The sequence below is a fragment of the Cherax quadricarinatus genome, chromosome 3 (genome assembly GCF_038502225.1).
Source record: "Cherax quadricarinatus isolate ZL_2023a chromosome 3, ASM3850222v1, whole genome shotgun sequence".
Taxonomy (NCBI): domain Eukaryota; kingdom Metazoa; phylum Arthropoda; class Malacostraca; order Decapoda; family Parastacidae; genus Cherax; species Cherax quadricarinatus.
The window spans coordinates 18,212,824-18,225,685 of record NC_091294.1 but is presented as its reverse complement, the minus strand read 5'-3'; the positions used below and the strand labels follow the sequence as shown (position 1 = coordinate 18,225,685).

Here is a 12,862-nt window from a genome sequence, read left to right as displayed (position 1 = left end):
TACACATTACTTACTTTAAAATATTTTTGTCCTTAGCTTATAGTGAGCAGTGAATATATTGCAGGTTTATTGCAGATTTATGTCCATAGGCTGTATGACTGTACTACATATATACAGTGGAATCTCAGTTGTTGAATGGACTAGTTGTCGAATAAATCGGTTTTCGAACCGATTTGTTCGATTTGATTTTCATACGTGATCTTGGTTGTCGACTGACAACGCTTGGATCACGTGATTACCAGAGTCCATAGTGTGGGTCTCAGTCAGTATAGCGACTAATACATGTGCTTTGAACACTTCTTGAGTTCTTGCTATGCACCTTGTGAAGGTAATGAAATGAAAAGTATTAAATCTGATGGAAAACTTAGGGAATAATGCTATCAAGAAGTTAGCAGTCTCAGCGATATTTACACATCGTCAATTTTCCCACTTTGAGCTTATTTGGGACCAATTCTATTGTTCCAGTTGACCAAACTCATAGATATTTTGCTAGAACTCCTTCTATTCTATCGATTGAGTACAAGAAACTGCCTATTTACCTATTTCAACTACCCAATAAAATGATCTGAAATTACTAATTTGGCCAATTTCACACAAAATTCAAGAGATGCCAGTTTCAAAATAGGGCCCAGCATAAACAATGCAGATATTCCAGGCACTAAAATAACATTTTATCTGTTCATTAGTCACATCTCCAGGCCCCTCTTATATTATGCTTGCTTTTCATTTTGAATTTTTGCATTCGTATTTTTGCATTTTGTATTTGTTCTGCAAATAGTTTTGTTTACGTAATGTATAGTTCATATAATAAATAAATAATCTAATAATGGGAGTAGTTAGTGTATACTGTACCTTCTTTATGCTAATATTTTTTTATTTGCTTCAGCTCTTGTACAGGTTGAGGTAGAGCCGGTTGGAAGGTGGTTCCATGGATATGAAGCTCGGAGGCTGCGTGGCCACCTTATCTCCTCTGCTGGGGAAAGTGAAGAAGAAAGTGAAGGAGAGGAAGGCCCAGAAGTAGAGATTGAGGATGATATTCAGTATCTTAGATCACTCAATCCTGCAGATTGGAAGGTAAATACATGTATACTATGAAATTTTTATTTAATTTTGGCATTGTGGTTTTTATGACTGTCTTAAGTAGTGAACCCATGTATGCAATATGCAGGTTCACTACATGTGAATTCACTTTTATGCAGTGCCCCATTTCCAGCAGTAATTCCCTACAGTGGATATAAATTCACTGTTATTCGATCACTTCCATCCACAAAACTTAATGGAGATTCTTATAATAAAGAATTAAGTGTTGATGACTTGATTGAGATTACTACAGTTGCTATAAGCTTGGACTTCATGTATGTACCACATACATATAGCCAGGAGCACCTGTACTTAGTCGTAACTACAGGAGCAGAGCTACGGTTATGGTGCCCTCTCATCAGTGTTTGATGTATCATAATATTATAGTATTTTTAAATTTCCAGTGGTTGTTGCACTTGCTACCTATTCATGTATTCCATTCATATGTATTACCACTTTGAAAAAGTTCCTATATCCTTTTGTTACCTCTTTCTTCTTTTCTCCCAGTGAGGGTATTTTCATTTTTTTTTTTTCACTTTTTTTTTTTTTTTTTTTTTTAGGAGCACATTTGTGTCTTTAGATTTGAGCCATGAGCAGGTGGTTCAGAACTCAAGTATTAGTGCCTTTTGCTTGTTTCTGAAAGACCTGATATTAACTCTGATATATGTAAAAATACTGGGCTTGTTTTCTTTATACCTGTTGCCCCTGTTCATGTAACAGTCAGTAAGTACCTGAGTGTTAGCCAATTGCTGTGAGTTGCATACTGAGGTAGAGTATCAGAGGACCCCAATGGAAATAAGCCAGACATAGTGGCTTTCTTGGCTTATTTTAAACTGAATAATGCCCTCTCATCTTTTTCTAGAATGCAAGACATCACAATTGAGTATATATAATCTTCCTGTGACATGTCCCCTCTCTCTGACACATTTAATATTTTGTTACAATTTATATTAGAGTGGCTGTTTATCAATTCTCCCATTTCCCGTACAGTGGTACCTCAGTATTTGAACTTAATCTGTTCCAGGAGGCTGTTCGAATAGTGAGTTGTATGAATAATGAATCAGTTTTTCCCGTAAGAAATTATGTAAATTGGATTAATCTGTTCCAGACTTACAAAAGTTTTTCCATAACTTCAGTTATCTGTGATTTTTTCACAGCAATAATTTTCACTCCTTTTGCCCCGTCAGCCCCTTTTATTGCCTCTTTATTTTTCAGTATGGATGACATGGTGGATTTCACCACACCTTTTAGGTTTGTTTGGATCACTACTCTTTTTTAGGGCCATGATTACTTATTTTCAATGAAAATATTTAAAAAAAAAAAAACACAGAATAACACTTAAATATTAAAAAGTTTCACGGAGCTTGTATGAACAACACTTAGCAAATGAAAGCTGACAAGAGGCTGAGCATGTGATGCTTTGTTTTTGTCAGACTTCGTCCAGATGGACCATTTTGTTTAGGTCGAATATCAGGACAATATCTGAATACTGAGTCAAATTTTTCTCGAAAAAGTTGGGCAGATATAGAGCTGTACAAATATAAGGACATGTGAATGTTGAGGTTCCACTGTACATGGGCTTCATTTATAACTGACTGGGTACCTACTCGGACCTTGGGAAAATTTTAGGGTCTACTTTAAATATTTTCCAGTTAAATCTATTGCATACACTGAATAGGATGAGCGAGGAGTTTTAAATACTTTGATCTATCTACTCTGTAGGGCACATTCCCACTGCACCACTGACTTAAAATAAAAAAAATAGAACGTTTACTTAATTTAACAATGGTGATCATTGTTGCCCCAGATCACTTTTTATAGGACTTGCAGTGCTAACTTGTATGTCATGTTCATATAATCATACATTTTATCATCACTTAATTTTTTTAATATGTGACAGTGATGACATGCTTGCCTTACACCTTTGGGGGTTTGAAAATCAAGACCCCATGCAATTCATTCCTTTTGCTGTTAAATTCAGGATAGTGTGAAATTTTTATATCCATTGGCATGACTAAGGGTCATATTAATAAAAGTTACCTGTCACTTGCATTGACATTGAAAGTTCTGTAAAACATTTTTTTTTTGTCAGTGGGGTCTTTACAATCATTGGAGTAAATAAAAGTTCTTTCAAGTCTTTGACAAAGTGGAAATGTGCTCGCCTAACCCCTGTGGGGTCTGTAGGTTGAGGTCAGTGCAGTTTTTCTTTCTCGTATTGTTACATTCATGATGGTGTAAAAACCTTAGTAAAGCTTTAGTCTTTTAATATGTTTTTGTCACTATCTTACATAATACAGCTGTAAATGTATCTGCATGACCTGTTAAATGATATTATTCCCCATTCCTAATTTTTTTTTTTTTTTTTACAGTTATACTGTATATACTGTGATAAATGATGTGCTCATTAATTCTGTAATATCTAAGTTTCCTTGTGATATGGCATTAAGATGTACTCTGCAGGATCAGGATCACTATGCTGTGTTGGGGCTTAAGAAGTATCGATATAAAGCGTCAGATGAAGACATTAAAAGAGCGTGTGAGTACTCTATATCATGTTGATCCATCAATTGTAGTACTGCTGATGAAATATTTGGCAAAGTTCTATGGCTTAAAATTTAAGTTTGGTGATTAAAGTTTGCTCATTTATTGTTGCTACAGTTTCTAGGCTTTATTAGGAACGAGAAGTTTTGGGAATTTATACAGTACCATAAAACTGTAGGATGCTTTTATTTATTTATTTATTTTATGTCTTTGCAAACAGTACATTGAGATTTTGTATTTACAATAGTGGGTTGCAATGCAAAGAGAACCTCTATTATTCCTAGGCATTATGGGCCAACTTAACATTATTGGCTTACAATCTACTTAACCCGTAAACGGTCCAAGCAGATCTACGTTCACATGTGTAGTGCTACAAAAGTAGATCTACGTTTTTTTTACATATTTTCAAATATAACAAAAAAACAAAAGTAGATCAAAGTTTTTTACACATTTTCAAATGTAAAAAAAAAAAAGATCTACTTTTTTTACATACTTTCAAATGTTGAAAAAACGTGTATGTACGTTTGGAACATTTACGGGTTAACACTAAGGAGTATATCATAGTTGTACAGTAGGATAGTAATTATTTCATAGTTGTACAGTAGAATATTAATTATAAATGAATCAAAATTTGTATAATACAAAGATATATTTTTATTCGAAAATGCTTTTTGTGAAAACAATGATTCAATTATATTCCTGTCAACAATGGATAAAAGGTTCAAAGTGATTGTTTCAGTTATGATGTGGGAGTACATAGGTGAGTAAGTGTGTACTGAGTATTTAGCATTTAGTCTACGGTGATTAAGTGGCTTTTGAGAAGTCTTAAACTGATTTTCGGACTGGGTTACTTTAATATGTAAACTACTGTTTTGCTAAATTATTCACTCGCTCCCAGATCGCATGATGGTCCTCCGTCATCACCCTGATAAAAGAAGAGGAGCAGGGGAAGAGATTCGGGATGATGATGACTATTTCACCTGCATTACTAAAGCCTATGAGATTCTGGGTGATCCAGTTAAGCGTCGCTCATGGGACTCCATTGATTCGGAGTTTGATGATGATGTTCCTGTAGTAAATAATTACAATAAAACTAATTTCTTTGAGGTGTGTATAATCTGTATTGTGTTCTGAAGATTAGCATAAATGGTTGATTAACATGGTAGTTACATCCCTGAAAATGCAGTGTATGACAAATCCATGTTACCTGGGACCCCAAAAAAGCCAAACAACTGTTTTGGTCTAGAAATCTTAGAAAAATAAAAATGATGTAATTGTTCTTCATTGTCATTATATATTTTTCTATTGCTTAAGGCTACAAATGCAATACATAATATTTCTTACCTTAAATTGTGGTTGCTGGCTGGCCGGCCGGCCGGCCGGCCAGCCAGCCAGCCAGCCACCCGGCCGGCCAGCCAGCCAGCCAGCCACCCGGCCGGCCGGCCAGCCAGCCAGCCAGCCAGCCAGCCGGCCGGCCGGCTGGCCAGCCGTGTATTACAGGCATTGCAGAATCGTCATGTCTGAACAATTGGAAATGCATAAGTTTATTTAGGCACAGGTACACATACGTACAGTTATCATACATTGTGTAAATTACCTAGAATAATAAAAAAAAAAAGCCAGACAAGTAAAACACATTTTAGCCACAGTTGTATCTTTCCACTTGCGCAGACATGACAATTCTGCAACATATGTAATACCTGTTTGAAAGTCTAGCTGATTATCAGGCTCATGAGTGGCTCTCTCAGACAGAAACAGGCCAGCCACCCAACCAGCTGAACACATCAGTCAGTCAGTTTATTCAGGTAAACATACACACAAATTATCATACATAACAGCATATGTACACACTGCATGTATTGACTGGTATTCAGGAACCAAGTTAATCACAAACACAGATCTGAAATCCCCCAGTTCATCTCTCGGGGCTCCAGTTTTTCCTCCTAAAAGTAGCACTGTGCTATTTGAATTTTACGAAGTGCTAGTCGAAAATATGCCACAATTTTTCAACAGTATAATAGAGAAAAAATGTTAAAGGAACCAGTGTTAATCAGCGGTCTACTGTACAGTAGGGCCCCGCTTTACAGTGTTCTTCTAATACGGCAATTTCAAGTTATGATCAAAACTTGCTATACGGTGAGCGGTCTTTCTAATCTAGCATGGCGTGCCCCACCAGATTTGTTTACATTCTCCGTGAGCACATCTCACTGTTATGTCTGGAAATTTTCCAAAATTTGAAGTGTTTTAAAGTTATTGCATATTTTATATGTATTCTGATAATTATACTTATGTGTACCTGTACCTAAATATACTTACACACTGTGCTGGCATGCAGGTGCACATTAAAATCATTAAGAGTCTCTCTACTCTTGATGCCATATAATAACCTCTTGGGCGCATTAAATGTCATATACAGTGGACCCCCGGTTAACGAACTTTTTTCATTCCAGTAGTATGTTCAGGTGCCAGTACTGACCGAATTTTTTCCCATAAGGAATATTGTGAAGTAGATTAGTCCATTTCAGACCCCCAAACATACACGTACAAACGCACTTACATAAATACACTTACATAATTGGTTGCATTTGGAGGTGATCGTTAAGCGGGGGTCCACTGTATTACTTTAATACTTATAGACATTTTTGTTAATCCATCTATGATATTTTTTCAAAATTATGTAATAAACGTGCTACGTAACATATAAACATGATACATACACTTTATGTTTAAAAAGTCAGCCGTCTCCCACCGAGGCAGGGTGACCCAAAAAGAAAGAAAATCCCCAAAAAGAAAATGCTTTCATCATCATTCAACTCTTTCACCTCACTTACACATAATCACAGTTTTTGCAGAGGTGCTCAGAACACAACAGCTTAGAAGTATATACATATAAGATACACAACATATCCCTCTAAACTGCCAATATACCGAACCCCTCCTTTAGAGTGCAGGCATTGTACTTCCCATTTCCAGGACTCAAGTCCGGCTATATAAAAATAACCGGTTTCCCTGAATCGCTTCACTAAATGTTACCCTGCTCACACTCCAACAGATCGTCAGGTCCCAAATACCATTCGTCTCCATTCACTCCTATCTAACATGCTCATGCACTCTTGCTGGAAGTCCAAGCCCCTCGCCCACAAAACCACCTTTACCCTGTCCCTCCAACCTTTTCGAGGACGACCCCTACCCAACCTTCCTTCCCCTACAGATTTATACGCTCTGCAAGTCATTCTACTTTGATCCATTCTCTCTAAATGACCAATCCACCTCAACAACCCCTCTTCAGCCCTCTGACTAATAGTTTTATTAACTCCACGCCTTCTCCTAATTTCCACACTCCAAATTCTCTGAATAATATTTACACCACACATTGCCCTTAGACAGGACATCTCCACTGCCTCCAGCCACCTCCTCACTGCAGCATCTAGGCCCCTTTACAACCCAAGCTTCACACCCATATAAGAGTGTTGGTACCACTATACTTTCATACATTCCCATCTTTGCCTCCATGGATAACGTTTTTTGTCTCCACAAATACCTCAACACACCACTCGCCTTTTTTTTCTTCAGTTCTGTGATTAACCTCATCTTTCATAAACCCATCTGCCGACACGTCAACTCCCCAATATCTAAAAACACTCGCTTCTTCCATACTCCCTCTCTCCAGTGTGATATCTAATTTTTCTTTATTTAAATCGTTGGATACCCTCATCACTTTACTCTTATCTATGTTCACTTTCAACTTTGTACCTTTACACACCCTCCCAAACTCATCCACTAACCTTTGCAACTTTTCTTTAGAATTTCCCATAAGCATGGTATCATCAGCAAGACGTAACTGTGTCAACTCCCATTTTGTACTTGATTCCCCATAATTTAATCCTACCCCTCTCCCCAACACCCTACCATTTACTTTTTTCACAACCCCATCTATAAATATATTAACCCTTTCCGGGTCCAGAGGCCAAATTTCAAAGTGTGCACCAGGGTCCAAGAATTTTCAAAAAATAATTTTGTTATTTTTTCTTATGAAATGGTAGAGAATCTTTTTCTGAATGTAATAAAACAAAAGTACTAAATTTGATGGAAAATTGACAAAATTATGCTCTCCTGAATTTTGATAGTGTTGGCGATATTTACACATCGGTGATTTTGCCAACTTTGACTCCCATTTTAGGCCAATTACAGTATTCCAGTCAACCAAATTCTTAGTTATTTCACTAGTATTTCTTCTATTCTATCAATTGAGCACAAGAAATTGCCAAGTCAACTGTTTCAACAACAAAATAAAGTGACCAGAAATTGGTAATTTGGCCAATTTAATGCAAAGTTCAAAATATTCCAATTTCAAAATAGGGTCCAGAATAAACAATGCAGGCATTCCTGGCACTAAACTAACATTTCCTCTGTTCATTAGTTACATTTTCAGGCTTTACAAATGGATTCCATTTTTATTTTTTATTCACATAATGAATTTTTATTCAAACCAAAAAAATAGAAGAATTACTGTTATGCAACACTGTAATAATTGTATAAATAATATCAGCACATTTGTGAACGTATATTAGACCCACCAGCTGGCGTGTATTAGATGTGTGAGGTCATTTGTTTACTCTTGAACATTGGCAAAAATTTAACATTTCTGCTACTTTGAGCTCAGTTTCAAGCCATTTCCAATCAAAATCATGTCTATTTCTGTAGTATATCTTCCATTCTATCAAATGAGACCAAGAAATTACAAATACAACTATAAAAAACATACGGAAAAACACTGCAAAGTCGCTGTTTTAATTGAAAATTATGGTCTGTTTTTTTCATTATGCACTGTGTGCTGCAGGATTTGTTTTATGTGGTGCACACATACCACATAGATGTATTCTCTCGTATCTAGGCCCAAATTTACTGCTCACAGCTTATCAGAGTGAGCTGAGCTCATGGCGTAGATCTACGGTTTGGACCCTGAACGTAAAGCCGTAGATCTATGGCACGGACCCTGAAAGGGTTAAACAACCATGGTGACATTACACATCCCTGTCTATGACCTTCTTTTACCGGGAAGTAGTCTCCCTCTCTCCTGCACACCCTAACCTGAGCCTCACTATCCTCATAAAAAAACTTTACAGTATTTAGTAACTTGGAACTTGGAACATCAGCCACATTGTTCCCCTTATCCACTCTATCATATGCCTTTTTTAAATCCATAAATGCAATGAAAACTTCCCTACCTTTATCTAAATACTGTTCACATATATGCTTTAATGTAATTATTGTAATAATAATACACATAATTACCATCTTGGTATTGATCACTTTCAACTGAAATCAGTTGTTTTGGATTAATATTGCTTGAGGAAATTGCTCAAAAGGTTTGGAAGCTTAAGTGCAAGCAGAAATAAACAGGGAACTATCACGTTTGACAGATTTCACAGCTGCTTTTGCACTCATAGCCAGCATAGTACAATTATTTTCATCTCGGTAAGTAAAACCAAACTAAAATATTAGCATAAAACATTCCACTGTAAATACCATTATTTAATGTTGGTGGAAGATCATAAATATGTCTGCTGTTGTATAGTGGCGGCTATGTTAGGAAAAGACTTGTACACTATTACTGAGATCTGGTTACTGGAAATAAGGCAAGTAATTACAGTATATATATATACATACTTATATATAGGGTTAGTGAAAATATGCGAGGATATAGATTTTGTTTTTTAAGTTGAAAATTGTCCTATTCTTACTTTTCAGGTATTTACTCCCGTATTAGAACGTAATGCTCGGTGGTCAACTAGAAAACACGTTCCAGGTCTTGGTAAGCCTGATGACCCAAAACAAAAAGTAAGTACTTATCAAAAAAATATTTATTTTTACATTTGCTATTTTCCATAAAAGTAGAGATGCCCACAAGAAAACACATTTACTTGCCCACAAGAAAAGATATTTTTTGACATCTCATTTCCAGTGACCTTCCAAACTACAAGATCACCACTCTTGTAGAGTACAGGCACCGTACTTCCCACTTCTTTAACTCTTATTTCGACTAATCAGTTTCCATAAGTGCTCTATGTACTTGAGCATCTTTATTGCTAAAACATTTTGCCTGTGCATCTCCTCCATTTGAGTCTCACTTTAATTCAATTCCTTTGCTCCTTTTGACTAAATTCTTGGCTGTTTCACTAGTATGCCTTCTATTAAGGATTATGGAGTTTATTTCCTTGCATAGTTTACAATGTGTAATTACAATATTGATTGGCTAAATGCAAAGAAAACCACTATCATGCAGATGCATTTCAGGCAGACTAAACCTAATGCTTTACAAACTACTTAATACTAGACATATATATCATAGTTGGTTTGAGTTAAACATTGTTTTTTATACATCAACAGATGCAGTAGTGGTTTAGCAGTAATTAACTAGTAGTTGAATAACAGGTTACATTATTATACTTATTTAACACATTATACATAATGAGATTGAGGCCATATTAGTTTTGAAATAAACTTATAAAATATGGCAATTTTTGAATAGTGTTTGAGTGGTGTTTTATAGTGTTTGTGTTGTTAATTTTGAGAGATGAGGTGGTTTCTAAGTGGAGCCTTAATTTGGTGTGCAGGCAGCTGGGGCCCTTTTGTATTTTCAGGCAATGAATTCCAGATCTTAGGTGCCTTTATATGCATAGCATTTTTGCATAGGGAGAGATGGACACAAGGGCTATCAAAGAGTGTTTTGTGTCTTGTGTTATGCAAGTGCATTCTATTGTAGTTCTCAAGGAGGAGTTAGAGAGGAGGGTTTATATTGGAGAAGAGTGTTCTGTGTATGTATTAGGCACAATAATGTAAGTGAATATTTTGTATGTTCAGCAGGTTCAAGTTCTTAAATAGTGGTGGGGTGTGTTGCTTGGTGCAGGAGATTAGAACATAAGAATGTAGGAACAATGAAAAAGGCCTACTGGCCCATACGAGGCAGGTCCTTATCAAAACGATCTCTACCTAAAGCTACCCAAGAAATAACTCCCGTACCCCATGACACCAATCAAACCCAGCCCCTCCCACTCATATATTTGTCCAGTCTCTTCTTAAAGCTACCCAAGGTCCTAGCCTCTATCACCCCACTGGGAAGACTGTTCCACGCATCTACAACTCTGTTAGAAAACCAGTACTTACCTATGTCCTTTCTAAATCTAAATTTATCCAACTTATATCCATTATTTCTGGTTCTTACCTGGTTCAACACCCTCAGTACTTTATTAATATCTCCCTTGTTTATGCCTGTCATCCACTTATACACTTCAATGATATCTCCTCTCATTCTATGTCTCTCCAGAGAGTGGAGATTTAAGGCTTTAAGTCTATCTTTATACGTGAGGTTCCTTACACAGTAAATCATTTTAGTCATTCTTCTCTGTATGTTCTCTAATGAGTCTATATCCATCCTGTAGTAAGGGGACCAAAACTGAGCAGCATAATCTAAATGAGGCCTCACTAGTGATGTATAGAGCTGCAAAATAACTTTTGGACTTCTGTTACTTACACTTCTTGAGATAAATCCAAGTAATCTGTTGGCCTTGTTGCGCACACTAAGGCACTGCTGTCTTGGCTTTAGATTTCTGCTTACCATGACTCCCAAGTCTTTTTCACATTCTGTATGATCAAGCTCTATTTCACCTAGATTATAGCTTCGAGGGTTATTTTCATTACCAAGGGCAAGTACCTTACACTTATCCACATTGAACCTCATCTGCCACTTTTCAGACCAAGACATTAATTTGTCCAAATCCTCCTGGAGTTCATTGACGTCCTCCTCAGAGTGAATTATACGGCCTATCTTTGTATCATCAGCAAACTTACTCATGTCACTCGTAATCCTTTCATCAAGGTCATTAATGTAAATTATGAACAAGAGAGGGCCTAAAACTGATCCTTGTGGAACGCCACTAGTGACTAATCCCCATTCAGATTTCACTCCATTAATGGTAACTCTCTGCTTTCTATTGGTAAGCCATGCCTCAATCCATGCTAGAACTTTACCTCCTATACCATGAGCTGCCACTTTTCTTAAGAGTCTCTTGTGAGGTACTCTATCGAAGGCTTTACTAAAATCCAAATAAACAATATCATATTCCTTATCACTGTCAACTGCCTCAAATGTTCTATTGAAGAACGTCAGTAAGTTTGCCAGGCTTCTATTGAAGAACGTCAGTAAGTTTGTCAGCAGCAGCTTTCTGTTGTGTAATTAAGGGTTTAAGGTGATTTGCTGTGGTTGAACCCCCATGTACAAATACCATATATGAGGTAAGGGTAGATGAGAAAGTTCTAATGATTGAGCACAAGAAACTGTCCATTCTACTATCACTACTATATAAAGTCCATAGAAGTTGTTAATTTGGTCAATTTTACACAAAATTCTAAATATTCAAATTTATAAACAAGTTCAAAATAAACAATGTAAACAGTCCATGCACTAAAACAACAGTTTCCTCTGTTCATTAACCATGTCCCCAGACCTCTCTTATATTACACTTGTCTTCCATTTTGAATTCATAATCACAAAAAAATAGATAATTTACTGTATTGGATAAAAATAAAACCAGGAATGATTAGTCATGGTTTATGGTGTTCCACTAATTGAATCAGACGTATTAAAAACCCATAAAACAGATTGGGGGTGGAGGGGATCCTTACATGTCTTCAGGAAAATCTGCCGAAATTGAATATTTTTTCAACTTTGAGCCCAGTTTCAAGCTACTTCCAGTCCTGGAGACAACCAAAACCATCTCTTTCTGTATGTAGTATGTCTTCCATTCTGTTAAATGATACCAAGAAACAGCGAATAAAACCACAAAAAACATCCAAGAAAACACCTCAAATTTGCTATTTTAAACCAAACAAAGTCAGAATTGTGCTTTTCCCATCGTGCACTGCATGCTGCAAGATTTGATTTGTACTGTGCACCCTCACTGCACACTCATTCTCTCATATCTAGGCCAAACTTAACCACTCACAGCTTATTTTTAATTATCTGAGTGAGCCGAGCTCATAAAGTATATCTGCATGAGGAACCCTGGCATCTATTATGTAGTTTTACGTGATGGCCGCTCGAAGAGTAAAAGGTTTCACGTGTCTTATTGATCTACTTGTTGATATTTTATACTGTTAATATAATGATAGTTTTCTTTACTCTAGCTGGTTAACTGCTCATTTTCATTTATTTTTTATTGTAACAAAAGTGGAACTTCCT

The 12,862-nt window shown here is 36.4% G+C and overlaps 1 protein-coding gene across 1 annotated transcript in view; it reads left to right on the top strand.

Annotated features, from left to right (window-relative positions):
• The window catches only part of LOC128706578 (dnaJ homolog subfamily C member 2), a 100,276-nt gene that overhangs the window by 5,074 nt on the left and 82,340 nt on the right, over window positions 1-12,862 (top strand). The window contains exons 2-5 of the mRNA XM_053801519.2: window positions 887-1,074; window positions 3,541-3,616; window positions 4,520-4,728; window positions 9,373-9,462. Coding sequence (XP_053657494.1) covers window positions 887-1,074; window positions 3,541-3,616; window positions 4,520-4,728; window positions 9,373-9,462 — 563 coding nt within the window. The remainder of the gene's footprint in view (window positions 1-886; window positions 1,075-3,540; window positions 3,617-4,519; window positions 4,729-9,372; window positions 9,463-12,862) is intronic.